The sequence below is a fragment of the Camelus dromedarius genome, chromosome 13, assembly GCF_036321535.1.
Source record: "Camelus dromedarius isolate mCamDro1 chromosome 13, mCamDro1.pat, whole genome shotgun sequence".
Classification (NCBI taxonomy): Eukaryota; Metazoa; Chordata; class Mammalia; order Artiodactyla; family Camelidae; genus Camelus; species Camelus dromedarius.
In genome coordinates this window covers 4,470,202-4,496,644 of record NC_087448.1, presented here as the reverse complement: position 1 = coordinate 4,496,644, position 26,443 = coordinate 4,470,202, and the positions used below count along the sequence as shown (strand labels likewise).

Sequence of the window (26,443 nt, the reverse complement as noted above, 5' to 3'; positions counted from 1 at the left end):
ATTAGAAATGATACACAGAGTTCAACTGGCCAGGATTCTGTGCTTATTTAACTTCAGAAAATTAAAAAGTACAAACTTTCTTTTGCCAATTCTTAAGGTACTGGTGGCCATACAGAAAAACTATGAACATATACCACAACTGAATGACTAAACAATGAACTGAGGACAGAGACAGCCTGATTTGCTGTATCTTAAGAGAACTAGAGCAGTAAATCTTACCTACAAACCCCTTCCCCTCTTTGCAAGCATTGAAGAGTCCTCACACCAAGCTAATTTAAAGGTTTAGTTTATACAACTGATTTAATTCTGCAAGCTCCACAATATAAATGGCAATAACTACATATTTAAATACTGTAATAAAAATAAACAGTCATTAGTTAATTCTATAATGCATTAAGAAATAATAACCTTAAAAAACAAATTGTGAATAAAGGCATATTTAATAAATTAGGGAACATCTGAACTGCTAATGGTTTGGGAAAGAATTTGAACTTTTATAAAATGTACACAAAAGCAGTGAGAACAAATGAAGAAAACAAATCACTACACATTGTTGCAGCACAGAAAAGATTGGGTGTATTTTATTGACAATTACATCTTCTTTCCTGCAGCCTGGCACAGGAACAATTTAAGTATCTGATGTGAGTCTCCAACAGCAAGCAGATACTGCAAATGTTACTAAGCAACTTACTGTGATTTCACACCACATGTGGCAGTAAGAAATTTTTTAAAAATTAAAAGGCACGCATAAGCTGATTTCAAATATTTTTAAGTCCAGGCTACTCTCTTAGATACAATGTCTAGAACACTTGTATAGCAAAACAATTTTTAAATAAACATTTCCAAAAATTTGAATACACAACTTAGGAACAATGGATCTGTACCAAAAAAAAGATTACATTTTAAAAAAAAGTGTAAGAATCATGAAATAATTAGAGCTAACCTAATTTAAAGATTAAAAAAAGATTTGTAAGCAACCTAAATTCTTTAGGTAAAGTGAATGTTTCAGAGTAACAGGTATCATGTTTACTAAAAAGTCAGTTCTCACTACAGTTCATGCCTATTTAAAATTCTACCTTTAAAGATATTTAAACTGATTTTATTGTTCCTTACAATTACTCATTGAAGAGCTCAAACTAAAGTAATAGCATTTTTCTTAGCATGCACACACAAAATAATCTACCATTTAGTCATCTCATTAACTCATGTTTTCAAAGACTGATCAAACTGTCTCAAAAATACTGGGGAAAGCTTCTCTACTTTGATGACATGTCTATGCATCTCAGGCAGCATTTTTCATCCATATCCTTTTCTTGAATAAATGTTTTCATACCAGTAGACTTCAAACAAACATATGTAAAGATAAATGAGGCAGATTCTAGTGTATAAGAGTCATTCATAAGATATTACATGCAAAAACAAAAGCTTGTAAGTTTAAATGTGTTTGTCCCAAAAATAAACGTGCAGATACCCTACCCTGAAGATGATTTGGCTACCCTTAGCCTTTTGTAAAAGTACAAAGCTAAGTTCTTTCTGATGGCCCACTTTGAAAATAATCTAAGATACTATAAATTTTTAGAAGCATTTTTCTGTCTTTATTAAGTATAATTTGTGGTGATAACACTTATATCCTAAAACAGAGGCACAGGATTGAGAATTTAAATCTTTTTCTGGGTGCTTAGTCTTTCTTAAAGGTAATACTGTTGTCATAATTGCTGTATCAGCATAAATTCAATATCTGTAAAAATAGCCATTAAATACTAATTCTCAAGTATATTTAATGTACATATAAATCCTATGTTAAAAGTATAAATGAGAGGAAATATATAGCATAGTTCTAGGAATTCTAGATTGTTGACCATCAAAAAGTAAACCACCCTCTTTAAGACTTAACAGAACTTTAAAAAAAATTGCTTCAACATATGAATTTAAGACTTTACTTTATTCAGCAAAATCATTTATTTACACAATGGGGAATGCTGGTTTGATTTTGTCAATGAAATAAGAACAAACTGAACAGAGACAATACTGCACTGTATATATATCGTGTATCAGAGCTGACCGACCGTTTCCTTACCTGTGTCGGGAACGTCAAGAGCAACAGTGTCGCAAGGACACTGGTCTAACAATACACCACACAAACGTCCAGTGACACCCTGGGCGCTTCCAATGCAATTACCGACTTTTTCTTTTTTTATAAATATATAAAAAAACAAAAAGTCAGCAAAACCAGCATTATGATGTAGTAAACAGAGTATAACTCTGAAGTCAGTGGGTCAGTAAAAGCCTTATCAGACCATCCATAGTTTACAAAGTGATCTGCTCTTCTTCAGACCACTACTACAGAATCCAACAGGTGAAAAATATATCACTTTTTTAGAAGATAACAATGATCTGATAAGGATTTGACTTAATGGAAGTTAAGGGGGTGGGGGGAGGGGGGAAAAAGGAATTGCAGAGCATAGCCCCTATTAGAACAAGCTAACTTTCCAGATTTTCCAAATTAAAAAAACAAAAACGAAACAAAAAAACCACTTCAACATGAAGCTACCATACAAAGTTTTTCCATTTTTCTTTGTAAAAAGTTCAGAGTTTGCAATTTAATCCTGGGTTTTTAATGAGAAGGACAGTTTTGGCCTGGACTTCCCCTTGCCCAGGATAATTTTTTGTTCTTCTTTTTGTTGACGTTGTCGCTCTTGTTCTAGTTTCATCCTTTCCTCATGAATCTTTCTTTGTTCTTCAACAATTCTCAACTGTTCTTCAGCCTAGAAGTTAAAAGTAAAAAATCAGAATTTCATTTCTATTAGTAATATTTTGGAAATTAGGTAACAAATTAATCAAAAGGAGCATACAGAAGTGTATGTTTAAGAAAACTTGCCTAAGATGACACAAAAAGTGACAGAAGAAAAAATGTTGAGGAATTAGAACTCCTTAATTTAATCAAGTAATTACTCCTACATTTCCTGATTTTGTTTTTTATGTAAAGTATATGAACAAATTATAGGAATGCACTTGAACATTCTGAAAACAAAGTTTCTACAAACCATGTCTAGAGATCAGTATACATTTTGTTCTACTACTTTCTTATCTACACCTTCGGTGCACCAGATTAATAAACTCTCAATTATGAATCAAAGAATGAATTTTTCAGAGCATTTTATCTACCAATTACCAAAACTAAATGTACCATTAGAAAGGCATTCAAGAAACTATACACACAATCTCCAATGGAGCTACATTATGTTGTCAATATACAACCAAGAGCATACTAAATTTTTTTCTGGAGAGAAAAATAACAAGAAATCTTTCTGACCTGGCTGACTATAAAATGATATCTAATTTCAAACAGACACCAATATAATTAATTTCTGCAATGCTTTCAATTCCTTCAGTCTCAAGCAACAAAACCCCTTCCTGTGTTCCCTACAGACTTCCCTTCTTTACCAAGAAAATTCAGGCCATTCGCATGAGTTCCTTCCTCATCAAGTCTCTCCTTCTTTCCCAAAGATACCATGTTCACTTCCTTAATTCTCAACCAGCAGCAATTTTACTCCCATCTCCCAGGGGACATCAGGTAGTGTGTGGTGGTGATTTTGGTTGTCACAACTGGGGGATGGCTCCTGGCATCTAGTGGGTAGAGGACAGGCTGCTAGACATCCTACAATGTGTAAGACAGCCCCCCACAACAAAGAATTATCTAGCCCCAAAAGTTAATAGTGCCAAGGTTGATAAAACCTGCTCTAACTCTTGACTTTTTAATGTTATCAGAGTTGTCTTCTTCCTATCTGACCTTGATCTTAAAAACATCACTGCATCCTTCAAATGTCTATTTCCATTCAAAGTTAAATTTTAAAAACTTATTGCTTCCATCTCCATTACTCTACTGAAATTTCCTAGACGATCAAAAACTAATCGTAAGTTTAGTGAACTTTATCTTTATTCAGTCTTCTGTTCACTTCAACTTGAGTCTTAAAAATTTTCCCTCCTCCCACACATGACACACTAAGGTTCAAAAGGCTAAGGTCCTCCACCAGACCAGTCATGTCTGTTGCCAGCGACAGGTTTTTCTATTCAGGAATAATAAAAATCAATGTGACTGAATTACAGGGCTTATGGCAGAACGCATGGGAGAAGTAACAAATTCTGGTATGTAACATAAAACATTTAAATTTTATCCTGTGGGGGTTAAAAAAAACCCCACCACCAGATAAAAGAGGTTTGTTTTACTTTAAGATGAGGGATAGAGAGCAGGAGAGGGTGTAAGCTAAAGGATTATGAGGAGTAAAAGGTGAAAGACAGGCAGTGAGCGAATCCACTGTGATCAAGTAAGGTCAGAGATGAAGAAGATCCAAAATTTAAGAAGTGGGAATTTGATGGGCAGGCAAGATGGAAAAGTGGATTTTCATATATTTCTATCTTTGTATAAGGTGGAAAACCCACCAGAGAGCTGAAATACACCTTCTCTCATACCATCCTCCTAAACTACATTTCCAGCTGGCTGATGAACATTCAACTGGGGAATTTCTTCAATGTCTTCAAAATTCAACATGTTCAAGATTTAAACTTCTTCAAGCCTAACCTTTCTGTCTTACCTACTGCCACCCAAAGAGTATATAGTATAGCTTTATTTCACCTTTTCCCTTGACACAACCAAATAGTCATTAAACTTGTTCATTCTTCCTTTATATTCTCTCATCTAGAGTTTTCTTCCATTGCAGTTCAGGGGCCCACATCTCTTGCAGATCTGAAATGCTTTCCTCGTTTCCAGCCTCTGCCCTTCAATCCATTCCATACAATGCTGCTAGCCTCACCTTTCTTGAGCACTGCGCTCTCTTGCCCTCAAACTTCCAGTGTGCACAGAATACGGCTTAACCTCCTAAATTAGCATATTTACAACTCGCTATAATCTGGCTCCAACTCTGTTTCTACTATTCTCTCCTAAATGACCCTTTCTATCTTGCCTCCCCCTCTCTGTAGCTCATGCCACGCTTTCTTACTGAAATCCCACCTGTACGTCAGGGTCCATTTTAAAAGACCTCTCTCTTGTTTAGACACTGATAATTACACAAGAAATAATTATCTGCTTCTCATCATCATTAGTAAATTCGTATGACAATTACTTTACCCACAGTTTTCATAAATCAGAACACATTTGGGTAAGGGAATGGCACACGCAACTGAATCAGGGCATATGGTAAAGGTTCAGAGTGTGTGCATGTGCTTGGGAAACTATTACCTATATAAACACCCCACACTCACTTTTCCCTAAGGTTCTAATTCAGCACCTAGGAAAGCTAATTAGAAAGAATCTTTGGGAGTAAAGGGTTTGAAATGAACATCACAACCTCAACCCATAAGAGAAATTCATGAATAGTACTTTGGCACTCTTTACCCTAAACTGCATTTTGTAATACTTTTATCCAGCAATTTAATTTTCTGGAATTTATCCTTTAAATATACTTGCATGCATGCAAAATTGAACAAGTTTATTGCAACATGGTTTGTAAAAGACTGGAAAAACCCAAATACTCAATATGGAACTATTAAATTATGGAAGATCTATAAAAGAAAATACTGTGTAGCTATTAAAAATAAACTTGAATCATGTGCTATTACCTAATCAAAAAATTAAATAAGATTTAAGAAGTTAATTCCCTTCACTGACAGAAAATACTATTTCTACTACACTGAAATTGCCTTTAGACTGAGTAAAGAAAAAGACAAGGTTCAGTCTCACACTTAAGTCTACAAACATAGGAGATTAAAGAGTGTATATATTTAGAGGGGGAGCTGTAATTTCTTTGGGACTATAGCTAATAGTGTTATCCCTGGTGCTAAGCATACAGTGCTACTAGAGGTACTTGATAATGGAATGATTTTTAAAAGTCAATCAAGTAACTTGTCTACAAAACAGAAACAGACTCACAGACAGAGAACTTATGGTTACCAGGGGGTAAAGGGAGTGGGAAGGGATAAACTGGGTTGTACAGGAAACATAACACAATATAGGTATTAAAAATTAAGACTCAGAAGTTAAAGTAAGTTTTTAGCAACTTTAATATATGAGGGGAAGGCTCCCTAGTTGTAAAGTTAATACCCCTTAGGCTTGTAAAACAAAAAAGAATTTTACGATGTGCATACCTGGTCTTTAAGCTTCTTCAATAATTTTGAGAAAAATCTTAATTTCTGTGACCCTTATTTTATATCTATATATGAAATGATCACAGAGCAATTATCTCACAGGGTAATTACAAGATGAAGTAAGATAATGAGAGAACACACTGTAAAGTGCAATACTTTATAAATGCTGGAAATTACCCTTTAAACCAAACAAAAAATATTTGAGGGCCTAAGAGTGACCAAAGAAGGAAAAAAGTTACTTTAGCTCTAAAATAAGAAAACCATGTTGAACTGGAAGTCACAGAAACTTTCTCAACTGGAAGTTGATGAATGTCTTGATGAGTTGATAAATCTTGACAATAAAAGTAAATTATATATAAAAAAAGCACTAGTTGAGAAAAACCAAAGTCATCTTTCATTTTAATATAGTGACTTTCAAGAGATGAAAAACTGCCCATCCATCTGTAAGCGGTTTGACCCTGCACCCCACTTGCTAGGTATTCTTCCAAACCCCCGCGCCTCGCTCTGCAGTAATTGTCTGAAATGCTGCTTCGTTCCTGTTGACCCCATTTGCTGGCGAATATTACCCATTGTTCCTGTCCCCTCTTCTTTTGTTTCAAATGTATGCAAAAGAAAGCATTATTTCAAGTGACGGGGGAAGGGTATGTACATTTGTATTCACACAGATGAGCGACACTAAGCTCTCCTTATGTGGTGGACATCACGGAAGCCAAAAGAAAGTCAACACCTACCACACTGGGGCAGGCCCTCCTAGCCACTACATCCAGGACTTGTTAGGTCTCAAAAAGTCTTTCAACCTTTACCCCACTCAAAAGAATGATTAGTGAGATGAAATACACAAAAGCAAAATACAGCATTATAGGAGAAGGGTCTATTTACTCCTCCCAGTATCTTCTATCCCCCTTTCCCTGGAGATGTCACGCTGCCTTTTTCAAAATTACTTTTCTAAGCATCCTCCTTTTACACTGTCCATAATTCTAGATCAAGATCCTTAACAGCAGTTTCTTTAGTAAACAGGGATACTGAAAATCTACTACTACTTGAAATATATATGAATTTTTACAAAAAAAATCCAAAGGTAGAAACAGTTGTTATGGGGAGTGATTATAGGAATGATGGGACAGAATGAGAAAAAAACTACAATTAGGAAACATGCCTCTACTTGGAAATGTGAATTTCTGCATTTTAACCTTCTGAAACACCCTCCTGTTCCACTCTGCCATTTTCAATTTAAGTCTTTGATGTACCTTCCCCTCCATAACAAATATAATGTAAGTCCCATTTTAAACAATGAGTAAAAAAAAATTAAGAAATTTGATGTAGTTAGTTTTGACTCCTAGCAAACTATATTATTATTGTTACTCATGTACAAGGTTAAAAAAATAACAGAAGGATTGAAAAAAGCAATTCCTCTTCCTCCCCCAAGGGACCATAGTTATTTAGTTATTCCGACAGTTACCTCCTTAGGATATATACTATTACTGTGGGACATCATTAGCTACCCATTGAAAGAGAATTCATACCACCACACACCCTCTAGCCCCCTTCTCAATTTAATTCCCCTTTATTATCCTTATAGCCTATATAAATATAATTTTGGGGACTTCAACATTAGATAACATCTCCTGAGATTCTGTTTTACCTAAAGTACAGACATTTGCTTCAAGGACCGATAGTTAAGGTAAAATGAAATACTAGGTACAAAAATCAGTCCTCCTGAGCTGTGGAGAGATTGATGTTACTGCCAAAAGAGAAACCTGATGCCTTCAGGATTTTACCATTCATTTCTTAAATTTTCACAAAAAATTACTCTTCTAGATGTGATTCTTTTCATCTTCTGTATCCCATATGCTCTGTTCCTTCAAGTCAGTTCTTTTGTGTGTCTTGTTCAGTATCCACTGCTTTCTGTGAAAGTCTTCCTTAAACGCCTGGTGATCCCTGGCTGTTAGCATGACTGCAGCAGGTCTTCCCTGGTTCCTACCACGCCTTTGCTTTCCCTTCCTTGTTCCTCTTCTTTCCCTCTCTGTATATCCTTTTCACTCACCAAATTTACCTATTCTCTCTCTACTGTTTCTACTGCCACCTTATCAATTCAAGCCTCCATCTTTTCACTGACATCAGCAGCTCTGTTTCTAGCCTTTGTCCTTCTTTCCACCTCACACAATGTCATATCACTAACGTCCAGAAAGCTTAAAAAACAAATTCGTTGCCATAATTAAATCAGCTTTCTATCTTATCAACTGGGAACAAGTTCTCACTGACTGTAAGAAAATCCTTGTCTAACTTCCCCACCATTTCATTTCAAATTAAAATATTTAACTGACATTTACATTTGGTGCCACACCATACTTTTCTGTCTCTTAATACAGGTAAATACATCACTACTAGCCATCCTAAGTACTGTGTTACTTCAACTTACATACGCTTACTCTACTATAAATGCCCATTCTCTTTCCAGCTGTTTCCTGTAGCCACTGGAACAAATGACCACAAACTGGATGGCTTAAAACAGCAGAAGTTTATTCTAGAGGGAAGAAATCCAAAATCAGTATGCCTACAAAAAAAAAAAAAATCAAAGTCTTGACAGAGTCACATTCCTTCTGCCAGTATCTTCAAATCTCTGTTCTGTCTTCACATCACCTTTTCCTATGTTACTGGAGTATGAAAGCCTTTCATCATTATGTCCTCTCTCCCTCTCAGCCCATGTTGGCAGTTTCTGCTGATATAACATCCTCAAAAACATTGTGGGTCTCCCATGCACACCAGGCCACTAGAAAACAGGCTCTTCCACAGGTCTTTTCTGGATAATCTCATCTAATCCTGGCTTTTGCTAAAATGGGTGAGGTAGCCGGATGAGCCACATACATAATCTCTTCAGCATTCACAAATGGTTAGCAAAAAGTCACGCCATTAAGCCTTCTTTCCAGAGCATTTCTGCTCCAGTTTTCTAACAGTGAACCTCCTAATTTTAGTATCTTTTGCAATCTAAATCGGCTAAAATTTTCCCCAAACATCAAGTTCTCATTTTACTTCTTGGTTCTAAACAAAAGTACCTTTTAAAGTCCATATTCCTACCAACAGTCTTTTTAAGGCAGTCTAGGCATTTTTGATCATGTCTCAAAATTCTTCCAGCCTCTTCCCACTGTCCAATTTCAAAAAACACTACCACATTTTCACAAAAACAAATCATCACAAACTAGATAGGCTCAAAACAACACAAAATTATTCTGACTGCCAAAAGTTAAACATTAGGATTACTGGACCCAAATCAAGATGTCAGCAAGCTGTGCTCCCCCTGGAGGACCTAGAGGAGTCTATTCTTTGTTTCTTGCAGCTCCTCCTGGCTGCGAGGATTCCTAGACTTTGACCACATCACTCCAATCTTCAAGTTCAACACTTTCAAATCTCTCTCTGCTCTGTCTTTGGCTTCCCTTATGTGTGCTTTGTGGTAAAATCTCCCATTGTCTCCCTCTTTTGAGGATGTAAGTAATGACATTTAGGGCGCAGTGATAATCCAGGATAAACTCTCCCTCAAGATTCTTAACTTACTCACATCTGTAAAGACCCTTTATTTGCCATATAAGGTGACGTTCACAGGTTCCAGGGATTAGAACATGAACGTCTTTTTTTGTGAGGTAGGCGACATTTTTCAGTCTACTACACAAATATTAAAAAATTATTTCTTACATTTTTCTCTGAACTCTTTTCAGAGCTATCTCTTAATTGCAAGGCAAGATCTGGTTTACTTTAAACTTAATTAAGTATGTGGACTATATTTCATATACAGTCAGTGTGTAAACATGGTACTATGTTTTTCATCTCTCAAACTGGTGAGATACCAAGTGTTATATATACAGCACAATGAGCATGATAAATCTCCCTTTTTGGCAAGGGAAAAATGGAAAACTATTTCAATTTTATAGAGAGGAAATGTACTATAGATCTAGAATTTCAGGGGACAGTCATGAGGGTCGTTGTTCCTACTGACATACCCTCCTAGAACATTTCATCCCACAGCAACATCTATCACCTTCACTTAGTCTGTTTCCCCTTCTGATACATAAGATGCATATAAATTTCAGAACAGTAGCTGGGGTTTTCCCAGGCACATTATTAAAAAAAAAACTGTGTGAAGAAGAGAACTTAAAAAAATTTTAAATACTATTTTTAACATTTTAAAGAAAATTAGAATTCTCCATTTTAGTAACAACAGCCTTTCAAATACTTGAAGATAGCTGTGCATTGCCAATACTAACCCAAGAACTAGGAACCAATCTGCCAAAAAGCCAAGTCAAGTCAAGCCAATCCACATTTGGATTAATTCTTGTTTGATTTTATAAATGAAGTATGTGTGTTGGTTAATATTTTCTTGCCTCCTTATGGACAGGTAAAATCAAGTACGTTGATTAACAACTTGGAACCGAAATGAGCAAAAATAACTCGGTCTAGAGCACTTAATATGATTACCATACATGAGAGCCCCACGTGGCTTAGCTAATGTGTTCCTTACTATAGACATCACTGGGACCAATCTTTGAAGTTCTGTCATGGGGACCTACTTAAAAGTTAGTCTAAGGGTGGCTTAAATTTACTGTCTTTACTAATTATTTTTATGTGATCATAATGGTGACAAATGTTACTTTCAGAAAATGTAGAAACTGGAGAAAAGCATAAAGTTACATGTAAGCTCACTAATTAGAGAGAACTATTCTTAGCACTTAGGCATATTTTTCTATTATAATGTTCAAATATAAGTTTCAAATTAGGAAAATCATAATGCATATGTAAGTTCTGTATTTAGATATTTCCCCTGTATTATCAAGTGCTCTCTGACTGCCAAAAAATCCACTGTAGATATAATTTATCTAAACACCTGGGCAATTTTCACTTTTCAAATAATAGGGGGAAAACATTTTTGGGTGTAAGTTGATTTGTATATGATTCAATTTCCATGAGACAAATTCTTAGGAATAAAAGGTTCCTGGTATTTACTGATTTACTGTTATTTTCTAAAATGGTCATATCCATTTAAACTCCCAGGATTACTATACAAAGGGTCTCTGTATACCATATCCTTGCCAACACTTGGTACTAATGGGGGAAAAAATCTTTTCGAAGTTGGTATGTAGTTACTAGAGAAAAAGAAAAAGGAGGGGGCATTTCTTTGCTTTCCTACTGAGGTTGGGATTTATTTTCAGGAATTTATTACAGCTACTTTTCATCTCATTTGTGTGAATTACCTCTTTTACATCTCAAAGTAATTTTTTTTTCCCTTTCAGGGAGTTGGCCTTCTTTATTAATAAGAGATCACTGTGCTGTTCTTTCATGGTTATAATGTTGAAGAAGTCTCCTCCAGGGTACTTTCTTTTCCAATCAATCTTTAATCTGCTTTCAGAACCTCATCTCCCATGTTTATCACACAAACTTCTTACACACACAGTTCCTTTACAACCACCACTACTCCTTTCCCCATTATCCCAAGAGATACCCCCCCACACTCTGACTTTTTTCTAATTCTACTTCCCTAAAGGCCTTTGCCCAACTTCATTTCCACCCACTCTTGTCCCCATCCTAAATTCAATGTCTCACTATCCACCAAGGCCCAGCTCAGGGGTATCTCTTCCAGTAAACTTCCCAGAGCAACTATCAAATGTCAGTTATCTCATATAGTTCATATCACTTACCAAATAGTTCCATATTATTAGTTAACTTTTCCTGCAGTTGCTCTTGTCTCCACAATGAATAGTCTTTAAGAGAACTTAACATCTTGGCTATTTTTATCTCCAAATTGCTTTTTATACACATTAGTTTCTCAAATAGGTTACGTTAATAGCAAAGCTTAGCCACTCCTCTTCCTCCTTTGCTTTCTAGAAGCAAGAATGCTTCCCATTTTTCTTCTTAAATTTATACACAGCAATGAACAGGTCCATATCTCTAACATCTATATTATGTAACAAAGCAAAGAGAACTGTTGGTTCAACAAGATATACTATTACTATTGACAGACCCTGGAAAGTCACATGCTCTCTACAGCACTCTATTATAGCCCCCTTATTTCTTAAATTTTTTTTTTTTATTTTTTTTTAATTGAAGTATAGTCAGTTTACAATGTTGTGTCAATTTCTGGTGTACAGCACAATGCTTCAGTCATACATGAATATACATATATTCGTTTTCACCATAAGCTACTACAAGATACTGAATATAGTTCCCTGTGAAGTAACTATGATTTTTAAAAAATATTTATTTATTTACTTACTTATTTATGGGAGATAATTAGGTTCACTTATTTATTTTTAGAGGAGGTACTGGGGATTGAACCCAGGACCTTGTGTGGCTAAGCATGTGCTCTACCACTTGAGCTATCAAAATATCTATTATTTTAATGAGACTTTCAATATAGTCCATGTAGTATTTCCTAGTAAAAATGTATAAAGATTAAATAACTGTGCTCAAAACTGAGAGGAAGAGGACAACAAAAAATGAAAGAAACCTCAAAAATATATGTCTTGCATCTTTATACAGTAACATTTTTTGTCTCCTACACAAGACACTCTTACTTTCCCTGTAAGTAAATGACCACCAACAGAACCAAATAAAAATTATTTTTCTCTATCATCAACAATTTCTTAGGCTTCCAACTTTACTGATCACAAGAAGCAAATGAGCTAATTATATCCAATTTCTTACCAATTTTTCTCAAATTCAAGCTTCTTTTCCCCTAAGGTATCTTTTCATGGAACTTTTATTGATAGCACGCAATCAGAGTAGTCACTGCACAGAAAATTAAGTCAAAATCAAATGTTCTAGCCCAGTGCTAGTGTTAAGTATGGCCCACGGACCAATGACAGTGTCAACTGTAATGGGTTCTACACACAAGTTACGTAGAAGCTAAGAAGTGTTTTAGAAACTTCTATAGCAATGTGATCTCATTTTCTAATAATTCATTTAACTGTATTTTGCAAAAGTAGGGTTCGGAGACAAACTGGGATTAAAAGGTTAAAAAAAAAAAATCTGGCCAATTACCACCACTTGAGAAGCACTGCTCTAGAATATGCTTGCTAATCTTTTCCCAGTAATGACACACAGAAGGCTCTATTTTATGGTTCATGGGTAAACAAAGGCTGCCAGAGGAACATAAGGAGGCCAGGCTGTCCCTAGGCACTCAGACAGCCACACCAGGGTCAGAAGGGATCGAAACCTTGGCAGTGCATACCAAGTTCTAGGAGTTTTGCTCTAGAAGTCACCCTCTGGTATTTCACGCCACCCACAAACTGAACTCTCTATATACTATCCAGGCTCTTACACCATGTTCTAAGAGGAATTCTATCCCTCATGCTGGGTAATTTTGCTTCAATGTTTTAAGTATCAATTATACTGTTCCTCTCTTCCCAAAACATCCATGCCTTACAAACCAGTCTACATTTACCTTTCAAAGCTCAACCTTCAAAACCCAAATTAAGATGCACACTTCTCATCTTATTCCTCCCACTTGCACTGAGACTTTCTCCTTATGTTGATCACCAAAAAAAGCATTATCACATACTTATTAATTAGCATATAGTGATACATCTTATTATGACTCCTCATCCATTTCATATTCTGCTTTTTTTCACCTAGGCAGATTTTAAGGTCTTCATTGGTAAAGCAGGAGTAAGTCTTCTCCTTGCCTGTGGCTTTCACAACAGCCAGTGCACTGGTATGAAGTTAAGAATCCATTGTAATGCTCAGTAAGTTGCTTATATATTTCTAGTTTGGCTCTTATCTGGGGCAGACTATCTTTTAAAAGATCATGCTCTGGAACCACGTTTTTCACTTTCACATTCTTATCCACAATAGGACAATTATTTACAGTCTTCCTTCACTGTACTCCCATGGGATCCACCGTTAATTACTTAGACCCTCCCTGATCTTTTTCTCTGCTTTTATCAACACAGTCACAGAATTTGTTTTTTCTAAACCACTGGAGCCTACATCTTGCTTTTTTCCCTTCAGTCAACAGTATGACTTAGCAGCAAATTTCTTCCTATGGCTGTATTATTCTCAACACATTTCTTAACTAGACAAAACTTGTCTAGAACCAAGAGCCCCTCCTGGGTCATGTCTTCATTCCTAGGCAGTAATAGCATTGATCCTCATTCATCTTAAGTAAACTTCCTTCTATCTCTAATTTATATTCTTACTTTGAAATAGAATGTCTATATGCCATCTTCATGTGGAAAAGAAAATTTTCCCTTATAATGTCTGACTATCCTTGTTTTTTGATTTATTTATATCCATAGTCCTTTAACTCTAGTTTTCTTTATCAGCATACTGATGATGTTCCAAAACATATTCATACTCTTAACTGGGAACACTCTAATACACTAAAAATGTTATCTACTTTTTATTCCACTTTATATAGAATAGGGAAAAAAGACAGATGTGAAATAATACGTATTATTAGTTTTTCCATTTAAAAAATTACTTCAGCATTCTTACACTGGCTTATTAAAGTTTAAAAATTGTATCTCGTTTTACATCTCTGTATCATAATGCAATTACTTAAGTCACAGAGACTTAAATAATATTAATCAAGTTAAATATTTTAAACTTAAACTATTTTAAAAAGTAATCTGGAGCACTTACTATCAAATATATACTCTTTACTTATTCTGTCTAGTAACAAGGCAACTAATGCCAAGTAAAATGCTGCATATTACTTGGTTTAAATACCTCCAAGCTTTTTTGTTTTATAGGCACAGGAGAAATGTGAATGAGAGTAGGATAGAAAAAGTTGGCGATAGGGATAGTACAATTTCCCTTAGGAATCTGTTTTAAACCACTGCAAATTTTGGAATTGTCTCCAGATTAATCAGAATTTTTGGACTGCCTCGAACAGATTCCTCTGGAAGACAGCAGCTAAAATCTAGTCAACTATTCCTACTCTTGCCTAAAATCCCTTAAAATTCCCAAAAACTCTAAAAACGAAGTCACTTATAGAGTACAAAAATCACTCCACAAACCCTGAAAAAAATAAAGTAACAATATAGCACTTTTCATGCACGCTTTACACATACCAGTTTGGCTTGTGCTTCTGCAATTTTTCGGTTATTCTCTTCTAGTATTCGCTCTAGCTCCTCACGTTTTGCACGTTCTTCCTCCTAAAGGGGAGGACATGTTAAGATGTTAGAAAAATAAAATGTTTTTTAAAAATTGATAAATATTTACTAATCTTTCTCTGAACTTTTTTGATCTGACTTACAGGGTAGCTCTATAGCTACCTTCTGTCTGACAAATGATAAACTGTGCAGTCACTAAAATTTGTTTCTAGCACTAAATTTAAATCATCCCTCCCAGTCCAAACAGCAACCGACTAAACCCTCCCTAATGATAGTTTCCTGGCAATTATTACTAGTACTTTAATATCACACAAATCAACAAGGACAACTACAAAACTGGATAGTATTTACCAAATTAAAAAAATAATATATAAAATATAAATAAAGTGAATATTTGTCTCACCAATTATGTATACCTACGTATTCTTTACCTATACTCCTTTAATCAGCATTAAAAGTTGCATATTTACTGTCTTGTCCAGTGTCCTGCAGAGTGTGCTCCTCGGCTGCCATACGCGCCAGCTTCCTCTTTAAAATGATTTGTACTGTTAGCTTGGCAATACCTGCATCAGCAGCTCAACCATTTATAAAGAAACAACATACAAGGAAGGCTGAGCTGAGGAATGCAGATGTTTATGGTAAGAAGGAACAAAAAATGTAATTCATCATTCCTAAGGCAAACAATTAATAAGAAAAATACATTTACTGTTAGTGGAAAATACAAATGGTAATCCATACTTCATGGAACTAAGGGCTTCTTCCATGGGGAAAATGGACTTAACATTCAGATGTTGACAATTTCTAAAGGCAGCTTATCTGGTCATCTACAGTCTGAACTGAAATTCAGGAATCCAGGGGGTGCATGGTCAGGAAATAAAATTCTGTAATTTATTTTTTCTTGGAGAATTTAATGAGATTTTATAATGCAAACTATATGAAGACTGCTTGATGGTTTGGGCAGTGTTGAGATCACAGCATACATAGTCAAATGATTTTGATTATTTGGAAAGACTGTCAGAGGGTTGTGTCCGTGTAAAAAAAAATTGTTAATATGAAACAAAAAGTAAATGAAGAGAAAAAAATCTTCCTATGATTAATAACTCGCTACAAGACAGCACCATTACTCCAAAAATATCTTCGTTATTAAAGGCACTAATAAAAATTTCATACATTCAATTGCACAGTCTGTGATATCCACCAAATACAGGTATGTATATCTAATTAAAGACAACACAGGGAAAATGCATTTGAAAAGCTAAGCTTACTGGCAAACAGAGATTTAATAATATGTCAGCTTGTCCACAATAATGCCAAGATTAAAAATGACGAGTCACATATTTTGAGTCAAATATTGAAGTTCAAAAAACTATGACAGGATTTCCTATGGCACACACCAGTGGAATTCATTTTCATTATGCAAACTATGCTGAGGAGCACTCAGTGCTGTAAAGTAATTTGCCTTGAGTATTTCAGTGACTTTCAACAAGTTTTAGGATCCTGGAGTAATCAGTGCAAATAAGCCATAAAGCTTCAGTAGCAAATTACTGTCTCACAGAAAGACATTTTCAACTTCTGCTCCAGCTGCTGATAAAACAAATCATGTGTTTAGCTTGACTCCAGACAAGGACAACCTGTTCCTTCATAACTCTCTAGAGAAAAAAAGGAGTTGTTAGTAGATACTAAAAAAGTGGATGAATAATCTGGACATTTTTCCTAAAAAGATTCTTTGAAACACATTAGGAAAATGGAGGGCCTTATGATCAGAATGCTAGAATTAGTCCATTGTGTTGAAGCAGGATGGGGGGTAGGGGGTGAGGAATAAAAGGAGGAAAAAAGAAGAGCAAGAAAACCTATTTATCAAAAGCAGGTGCTGTCACTCAATGTTAGGCCCTGCTCTTTTTAATCTGACTGAAGGCAGAAAGCCTCTCACAGTCTAGGTAATAAGAGAGAAAAGAAGAACACATAACCACAGGTGGATGTTTAACCTTTTCCCTTCGCCACTCCCTGTCTCCCCGCACCCTTCCAAAAAAGAATGTAAGTCCTGCAGCCATGGCAAAAGTTTCAAACTCTTCTCAAATATGTAAGCCAGTTCCAGTATATCAAAAAGTATCCTTGAATATGTTTTATGAAAATAACTTTTAAATATCAGTCAGCACATCTGAATAGGCTAAAAAATTAACTTTCGCAGCAATGTTAAGTTTAGATGAGAAAGGAATTAGTCTGTATTCCATTTCTTTCTGAACTGAGCAGGAGGCACACCTGACACTGAAAGTTTTGCCATGGACTGTCTCTACTTTCCAAACGACCGAGCGTTACCTCTCTGGCTTTTTGTGCTGCAAGCTCAGCTTGTCTCTGTCGCTCGAGTTCTTCGAGCAACTGCTTTTCCATGATGCGCTTGGCTTCCTCCACCCTTCGGAGAACTTCTCGCTCAATTTCATCCTTCCTTTTCTCCAATTCTTCCTCTACCCTTTTTGCCACCAATTCTTCCACTCTTCGTGCTGTTTCTTCCTCGATGAGTTTTTCTTCTATTTCCTGCTGCCGACTAGCAAACAAAGTGGGAAAAATGGCTTAGATAATGGTAAGAAATAGACCCCAAAAATGAAATAAAACTAGTTCTAAGCCTGCAAAACATTGAGTCTGATTATATATTTCTATGATTTTGCAATTCATTTTCAAGTAACATTTAAGAAAAGATAGATACCAAGATGTTAAGTGATACAGAAATTCAAATGAACAGAAAATCACGGTTTTTTCCTCTACCATTTTCTAAAGTAAATAAAAAGACTAGTATATACAAAGAGCAAATACATTAGTTTTAGGAACTGTAGAGTAAATCTGAAACAGGAAATCTACTTTTGTCATCAGCTTTATAATGAAGGGACAAGCTGTTAAATACATAATTTGCCTATCTGCCAATCCATTGAGTCTAAGGACTGAATTACAGAGAAGTCAGAAGAAACTATTATGTAGCAAGCAATTCAGATCCGCTAAATTCATCCCCCTCTCCCCAAGCAAGGTCAGAATATATAGAGGTTCAAAGAGATTCAGACTGCTAAAGCAACAATACTGTAGCTTTCAGCGAAAATACAGACCAATTTATTCAAGTTCCGAACTCTATACCCTTTACAGCACTTTTTCTTTCTCGTATTAATTTTCAATTAAAAGCTCTTCTATACATGGGAAAGTGGATGAAAATATATTTTTATTATCACTTCTACTAAAGAGTTTAATAAAGCATGATACTGTTTAATTATTCTAATCCCATATAAACACTATAAATGAACTTATACTCAAAATGAAATTCTGCACTGCAGATACCAACAGTTATCAAGGAACAACAGTGGAAACCTTACACATTTTATACTAATGATCTTAAATAGGATAGCCACTAGTCACATGTATCTAGTTTGAACTGACGACTAACAGGAAAACAAAATATAAAAGATCTCATAAATATTTTTATCTGATTACATGTTAAATGACAATATATTTTGAGGGACTGAATATATTAAAACTAATTTCACTAGTTTTTTTTTAATGTGGCTACTAGAAGATTTTAAATTACACATGTGGCTCACACTGTATTTCTACTGAAGAGCATTATCTGAGATAATAGTTTGTGATGAATGAATGTAGACTCTGAAAGTACATCTAAATCCTAAGAGACCAATCTATCAATGCTTCACCTTTCTTATAATCCACAAGATTAAACAAATCTGTAACCTTTGTATCTTTTGATGACTCATACATATGTATGAGAGTCATTCAATTTATCTGTTTAGTAAAGACTATAGTTTCTAAGTGATCTTTAAATAAACCCCCACTTCAATTCAAAACTATTTTGGGGGATGATTCAATTCCCACTCAAGTGCTTTCAATTTCAACCCCTGCTACTTATTCACGGTGATACCATACTAACACCAGTGTATCTAACATTCTGATTCACATCTGTTTCTGCATTTATAATCTAGACATACTTCTGTCAGGGATATAGTAGCTACTTGAGAAAGCATAATTTGCTAGTTTCTAGATATCTGCAGTAACCATTCCAAAGATTTTGTTGCTTGTGTCTTAGATATCCCCTCCCCAACACTAAATTATTAGTGATCTTTATGAAAAAAAAAAAAAAGCCTAAAATGTACTCTGTGCTCCTTTTCCTTCTTTTTTAACATCCAATAAAATACAGTACTAGGATAGTTTCAATAAGCCTATACAGCAGCTCAGTGAAGAACAGGTATCTACCCCAACACTAAAAATGAATCGCCAGGAATGTCTAAAGAAAATCAGGCAGCGATTTAAATGGAAATTAAACTTTATTTCAAATATAAAAATGTTGTTTCTCTACTTAGTCCAAAGAAAAAGACAGAAATAAGAGATGTAACAAGTAAGGCTGACACCTGCTGAACATGGATGAAAGGTATACCAGGATAACAATACTCTACTTCTGCTGAGTCAGAAAGTTTCCGTAACATAAAGTTTTAAAAGAACACACCCAAACACATTCTTTTGTTAGATGGTTCCTACAAAATTAATAAATGTAGAGAAGTTTAAGATGAAACTTCACTTCAAAATTTCAAGAATGGTACAATTTAACTTAAAAGGACAATGTAAACCAAGTTTCAATGAAAACTTTCCACACAGAGGGAAAGGAATGGGATAAGGCTTTGGGTTAGCTTATCTGTAGAAAAGTTGCCCAATTAGGAATTTGGTAAAGGTGGATACATACTCAGGGTTTTTGTCAAGCAAACAGTCCCTAAATAATAGCAGTATGGCACAATGGCTAATAGGCCACAGTTCCATAGATTTGTTCAGTAATGAGAAAATGAGCCTAAATAAATTCAGTTTCTTACTTACAGCAAAAGCCAGATCAGCATGGTGTCAGCTCCCTGTGTCTCTGCTCACACACCAAACCAGACAGGCTAGGTGACAAGCAGTACTGGGTGAGAAGTGCAGGCCCAGGTGGCTGCTGCGGAGGATTCAATTCTCACTACAACTCCGCAGTCTTATAGCCTAAAGGGGAGGGTACGTGGAAACTCTCAAGCTCAGCTGAGACCAGGAGGATGAGAAATGACCTGGTGGAGTTTCTCACAAGGCTGCTTATCTCCCTTTGTCCCTGAGGGAACCACAGGGCACCCCCCAGGACTGTAATTAAGCCCTGCTGCTGTTTCCTACTTGGAGACAAGCAAGGTCAGGGCACCAGAGCAGAGCTGTTCCCCTACAAGTATTACTAAACATGTAACTTTCATTGTTGTGTTATTCTTGTTAAGGTTGAAATTGCTACTTCAGTAATCAGAAGAAAAATTTAAACCAATTTTTAGATCCAGTGCTGAAAAAGTTAAAGCCCAATATTGCTTTAATTCCCCTCCTCCAACACACCCGAACCCAGAAAACCAACGGGCCCACAAACAATGGAATTAAGCATTTGAGGGATATGGCAGGTCAGTACTGAACAACCTACTGTGTACTAGATGCTGTGCTAGAACCCTGAATCCTACTAATACAGCCTGTGCTTCTGTGACTCTTCTACAACTAAATCTAAGTACTAACATACATAAATAAAAATTCTCTGCATGTTTCTGCAATCTCTATACACCTGTGTCACTTTCTTGTCTGTCTTTTCCCATAAAAGCACAAAGATAGAAGGTACAGAACTGAGCAAAGCTCAGCACAAAGGAGCCTCCCTTTTACCACCTGGGGTGGTGGTGGTAGAAGATGGGTAGCTCTCAAAATTCAAAAAAGAAATTGATTTTCATTGATGACAAACTTATCATCATAATCAATGATTAAGCAGGTATTAGGCTAACTTTTCTAAGAGCCACTGAAACTTTCTCAGGGAAACAAAAACAAAACAAACACATACTTTTGTCACCAGTATCTTAGGAAATTGCCTATTCATTCCTTAAAAGTTTTGTCATATGAGTTGCCAACTTCAATGTTCTTTTATGTCTCTTTTTTGTCTTTCTGTTTTTCGGAGGGAGGTAAACAGATTTGTTTATCATGATTATTATTTTTCATATTTAATGGAGGTACTGGGGATCGAACCCATGACCTCATGCATGCTAAGGATGTGCTCTACCACTGAGCTATATACCCTTCCCCAATCTCTCTAATCTTTTCCTCAGGCTTCTCTGCTGAATCCATCCCCTTGCTAAGAATTTCAACCTGATAAATGGGCTGAATCAAAATCTTCAAGTTTTTTAATGAAAATGGCATTAAGAGTAGTTCCTCATTTTTCTCCATGCTATCAGGTATTTTAAAAACACTAATCACAACTTTAAAATGACAACTATTAAAACACATGGCAAGGGCGTAGCAATAAAGTACTGTTAAATGTGAGTGCGACTATGTGTACAGAGCAACTGGCAATATTATTTTGTCTTTAAAATGTACAAACTCACCCTAGGAGCTTACTTCTAGGAACTGCTTCATAATATTAGCGAACAGCATTTACTCAGTACTGAACAGATACCCAAAACTCTGCCGACAGCTCTATACACGACATCATCATTTACCTCTCTGATGGCTCCTGAGGCTAAGCAGTCTACTAGCTGGGCTCCGGCACAATGCCCCTTGCTGAGGGGTGACTCTCAACCTACGTAACTCCCAAGCTCAGATTCTTGAGCACTGTACTACCCTACACTGTTTCTCCACAACAAACGTGAACGGCAACCGTATGCACAAGAATTTAACTACCAAAATAATTACTTAAAAATTGATAAAATTCTTATCAACATCAGCTTGATCTTACGCCCTAATGTTCTGTCTCAAAGCCCTAAGCTCCCCAAAACACATAGTTCCATATACTGAATTTGCTCTCACAATGAGCTCAAGTATTCCTCTAAGAATCACTCACACAGGTCCCAGTTCACGTGAGGTACTCTAATTTAGAAGGCTCTTGATAGGCCATGTAGTTGAACACTAAGTATATGAGAATCTAATATCACAAGCTACAGTAAGTTACTGTCATTAACATTATTATCCTGATTTGCTACAAGTCACTTTCAGCTGCCCATTTTTTTCCAACAGTTATTACAACACACATAAAGCATCTCACAATTACATGAAAATGAAAAGGGTGGAGGGGAGGGGAGAGATGGAACAACACTAAATGAGTGGGACATACGGAGGAGACCTTTTGAACTGAATTTTGAACAATGTGAATGAGCTATTCAAAACTGAGAAAAAAATTTTTTAATTTTAAGGTCTACTTTTTATTGCATTAAGATAACTTGTAAGATCACTTCTTAAATTCACTAGGTTCAGTCTGGCTGCATGTATATAAATGACATTAAACATTACTGTGTCCCATTAAATACATGCCAAGTATCATCTAGATAATTTAAATGCACAATAATCTTCTAATCTTCACAATAAGCAAGACAAGTATCTTCACTTTACAGATAAGAAATCAAGCTTACAAGCAAGTAGTTTATTCAAGGCCTCAGAACTGTAAATGGCAAAACAATATGGTTGCCCATCTTACTGAGACTTTCTAATTGGTTAAGCTCAATAGATTTTAATTTTGCTATCTCTCCGTCTCACACTGGACCTCTTGAAGATACACTTGACGTGTGTGTTCTTCTGGTACCTTCTCTGCTCCACCATGCACTTGTCTTCCTCCTTCCAACTGTAAATACAGATATTTCCTAAGGTTCTTTCAGCCCCATGAATTAACTGCTCTTTCTTCTCTGTCCACACTCTCCCTGGGTCATTCTATCTACTTTCAAGATTTCCCTGAGGCTTCAGTCCCCCGTGTCAACTCTGGATAAACTCACTATATCCAAAATCTAGTGCCTACACTGGAAGTGCCAAGTGGAAACTCCCTTTGACTTTTCCCTCTCCCCCATCCACCAGGTTTCTGACATTTTAACTAGTGTCTGACACACAGTAGTTTCTTTCTAAATGTTTCTTAAATCTGTTCCTCCTTTCCATTCCAACAACTGCTCCATTACTACTCCTGTGTGGACTTAGTGTAACTATTTTCCTATATCTGTTTAAAAACAAGCAAACAAACCCATGCATTGACCTGCTTAAAACCTTTTTGGTTTCTAAGATGAAATCTCAGCTCCTAATATGGTATACAAGACTCTTCCCATGATTCCCAACCTCTAGTTACCTCTCCAGTCCCTCCATGACTTCAGTACTTACTCATGTTCCAGTCAATATTCACCTTTTTACTCCACCAAAGACCACTTTGCAGCCCTCCCTTTATACTGACAGGAGTGGAGGGGTCACCCTCCTTTGGTCCACGTGTATTCTCCTATGCCTAGCTCAACAGTCTCGTATTTTTTTTATCTGTCACTCATTTCTTAGGGGAACTAAGGTATTTACCCATCCAGGATGGTTCCTTCTTACCATCACATCACCATCACTGTACTTACCACACTGTACTATTACCTATCTACCTACCTGTCTTTAAGTTAGATCAACATTTTAAAGAGGGGGCAATCATCTTTATATTAACAACTCCAAGTATAATGCCTGGCACTTATTATTAAATGCTCCATAAATATTAGTTGAATAAACTAGCCAACAGGATTTGCAGACTGGCAACAACTTCTGATCATTCCCATGGCTGCAAAACCTAGGTCTTTCCATTGTCACCTTCACATTACTAGGCATTAGCCCATAGCAGTGCCCACTGCATGACACACAGGAATTCAGTGTGCAGGTGGCTGCTAGCCCTGCTCCCTCCTCCCTTCCTAAGTGCTAATGATAGTGTGCTCCTTGTATCAACTTGGAACTATACAGCTGCTCTATTTTCTCATTTCATCCCCAGATTTCTTCTCTATTCATGCGCAGCTTGATTATTCCTCGCATACCAAGTTCCCTTTCACTCTGCCTGTAAGTCTCAGCTTTCTAGTGAAAGGCAAATCATTACTCTTTGGAGATATCCTTTGTTATCACACGGAAAAATCACCTCCAAAATGTCTTAGATAATTTTTTTAAATGTTCATCTGCTGAAAGTTATTTGAGAGCTACATCTTCAGTCAAGGACCTTATTCCAGACCAAAAAAACTGGATTCTATGTAATCAAGGTTTGTTGTGACACAATTACTTGTACTTGGTTTTCGTACCACTGACAGTTCTAACTAAAGGAAAAAACTGAAAGCATTGTGCATGTTTTAAAGGAGTACAGCAAGAGAGCTCTCCAGGTACTGCTTCCTCTATAATACTAGATAGTGCCCTAGTTCCCTGTCTCTTAATGATTTGCTTTTAGAAACAAGTTCTGCTGAAACATCTACGTAACACAAACTACACTGCAGAAAAATGTAAAACCCCTACAAAATTAAGTACACATAAACTTGTCTCAGGAAAACTCTATTTTCGGTACCTTTCCTGCTGCATGAACACTTTCTAAACATGCACTGCAGAACTGAAGAAGATGGCTGATTAAGCAGGGAGAGTTAGCAAATCTAACTCTACCTTTCAATATGGCTTTGGGAAAGAACACCTAGAGCATCAGAGTTCCATGGTCTTGAATCAAAACAAAACTCTACATTTTACAACCAAGATCTCATTAGTTTGGGATTATTTGCACCTACTCTTAGATAAAAGATACTTTTGGTGTGACTCTTCTGTATGTGATCAATGCCAAGTAAAAGCAAACATTCAAGGATCTTCTAAGCAGCAGGTACACCACAAGGAGAAATGAGTAGGATTGCGCTGAAGTTTGCTACAGAGAACTCTAAAGCAAAATGAATAAAAAAGTAAACAAATGGAATAGGCTGTGATTGGGATGGTGGTTACACTGGTGAATTCAAGCGTCAAAACTCATCTTACTGGACCCTTGAGGTGTGCGCATTTTGTTTTTACACCTCAAAATACAAAGAGTAGACAAAGAGTAGACCCAAGAAAAGAAAAGCGACCGCGACAACTCTAACAGGAATACACCAAAGTAAGACGCAGTTTTTTGGGTGTACTGTTGAACCACCTCAAACATTTTATTCCCGAGAAACCTTGTCCCAAGTTTAAGATGCAATACAAGAGTGCTCTTCTCCAGGGGGCCTACAAACGCTCCCCATCCCCATCTCTGAGGTAGCTTATTCCTCACTCTCAAGGATCCACGCGGCTCTCCAAGCCCACTCTCAACTCCACCCCCTACTTCCGGGACTCTCCTCCTCTCGCGCCAAAAAGCTTTCTCTCCTCGAAGCCTTCCTACCCGAGACCCACTATCTTCCTTCCCAACCAACTTGTGGGTCTGTCCTGCTCCAGGCTTTGCATACGTCGGGCTGCAGCCCCTTGAGGCCGCTTCCTACGACCTCGCCAACCTCCTTCACCCCAGACTCCCCTCCCCCCACTCGCCAACCCTCACTCCCCTCCCCATGCGACTTCCCACTCCCCCCACGCCACTTCCTACTCCCCCCTCCCCACCACCCCGAACTCCCTTCCACCGTATTCCCCACTTCTCACTCCCCGCCACTTGCCACTCGCCTCACTCCCTACTTTCCACACCACCCCCTACTCCCCACGCCAGCCCCCTCTCCTCTCCCCACGCCACCCCCCACCTCGCGGCCCCTCCCCCCGAGGGGGCTCACATTTTTCGTTGCCGCTCGAACTCTGCTTTCTTCTCCTCCTCCTCTCGCTTCTGCTTCTCGTCCAGGCTGCTGCGCTTGCTCACCGTGCGCCCGAAGATGTCGATGCGGTCGGGCGGGGACGAGGCGCGCTCCCGGTCCCGCTCGCGCCGGGACACGGCCGTGTTGGTGGAGCGCGAGCGCGACCGCGACTCCCGCCGCCGGTTCCGTTTACTGTCCCGGGATTTGGAGCGCTTCCGAACGCGCTCCTTGTCCCGAGACCGCGATCGGGACCGGCTCCGCTTCTTGTTGTGCTTGCTGCTCTTGGTGTGTTTGGAGCGGGACGAGCTCCGGCTCCGAGACCGGCCCATCCTTCCGGGCGACGCTGTGACTAACCGCTGGCCTCGGGCCCCACACGTGCCCGGCTACCCTCGCCTCCGCCTCCGGATGCGGGCCGACCGTCCTGTCGAAGCCCGGGGAAAGAAAGCTGTCAGTCAGTTGACTTTCTATCGCTCCCTGAGGCCGAAGACCGCCACGAAGGCCGCCTCCAACGACAAGGCCGCAACGCCAGGAGTTGCTAAGATGGCAGCCGCGGCTGCACCGGCCGCCCCTCCCACAATGCCCCGCGCGGAACGCGCCGTCGCGCGCGCCCCGCCCCCGACGCTTATTGCCGAAGGCGAGGCGAGC

The 26,443-nt window shown here is 37.5% G+C and overlaps 1 protein-coding gene across 1 annotated transcript; it reads right to left on the bottom strand.

Annotated features, from left to right (window-relative positions):
- Nucleotides 1-1,923: 1,923 nt before the first annotated feature.
- Nucleotides 1,924-26,370, bottom strand: ARGLU1 (arginine and glutamate rich 1). Its single transcript, XM_031466302.2, has 4 exons — nucleotides 25,781-26,370; nucleotides 17,559-17,784; nucleotides 15,201-15,284; nucleotides 1,924-2,765 (listed from the first exon to the last, which is right to left on the bottom strand). Exons 1-4 carry the CDS (start codon nucleotides 26,125-26,127, stop codon nucleotides 2,601-2,603), a joined length of 822 nt encoding a protein of 273 aa, XP_031322162.1. The 5' UTR covers nucleotides 26,128-26,370; the 3' UTR covers nucleotides 1,924-2,600.
- Between the last annotated feature and the right edge of the window lie 73 nt (nucleotides 26,371-26,443).

Excerpts from the sequence above, each read along its gene's own strand:
- ARGLU1 (XM_031466302.2), bottom strand. The coding sequence starts at position 26,127 with ATGGGCCGGTCTCGGAGCCGGAGCTCGTCCCGCTCCAAACACACCAAG. Across the intron at positions 15,285-17,558 it reads CAGCACAAAAAGCCAGAGAG|GAGGAAGAACGTGCAAAACG; the intron begins GTAACGCTCGGT and ends CCTCCCCTTTAG. Across the intron at positions 2,766-15,200 it reads CAGAAGCACAAGCCAAACTG|GCTGAAGAACAGTTGAGAAT; the intron begins GTATGTGTAAAG and ends TTTAACTTCTAG.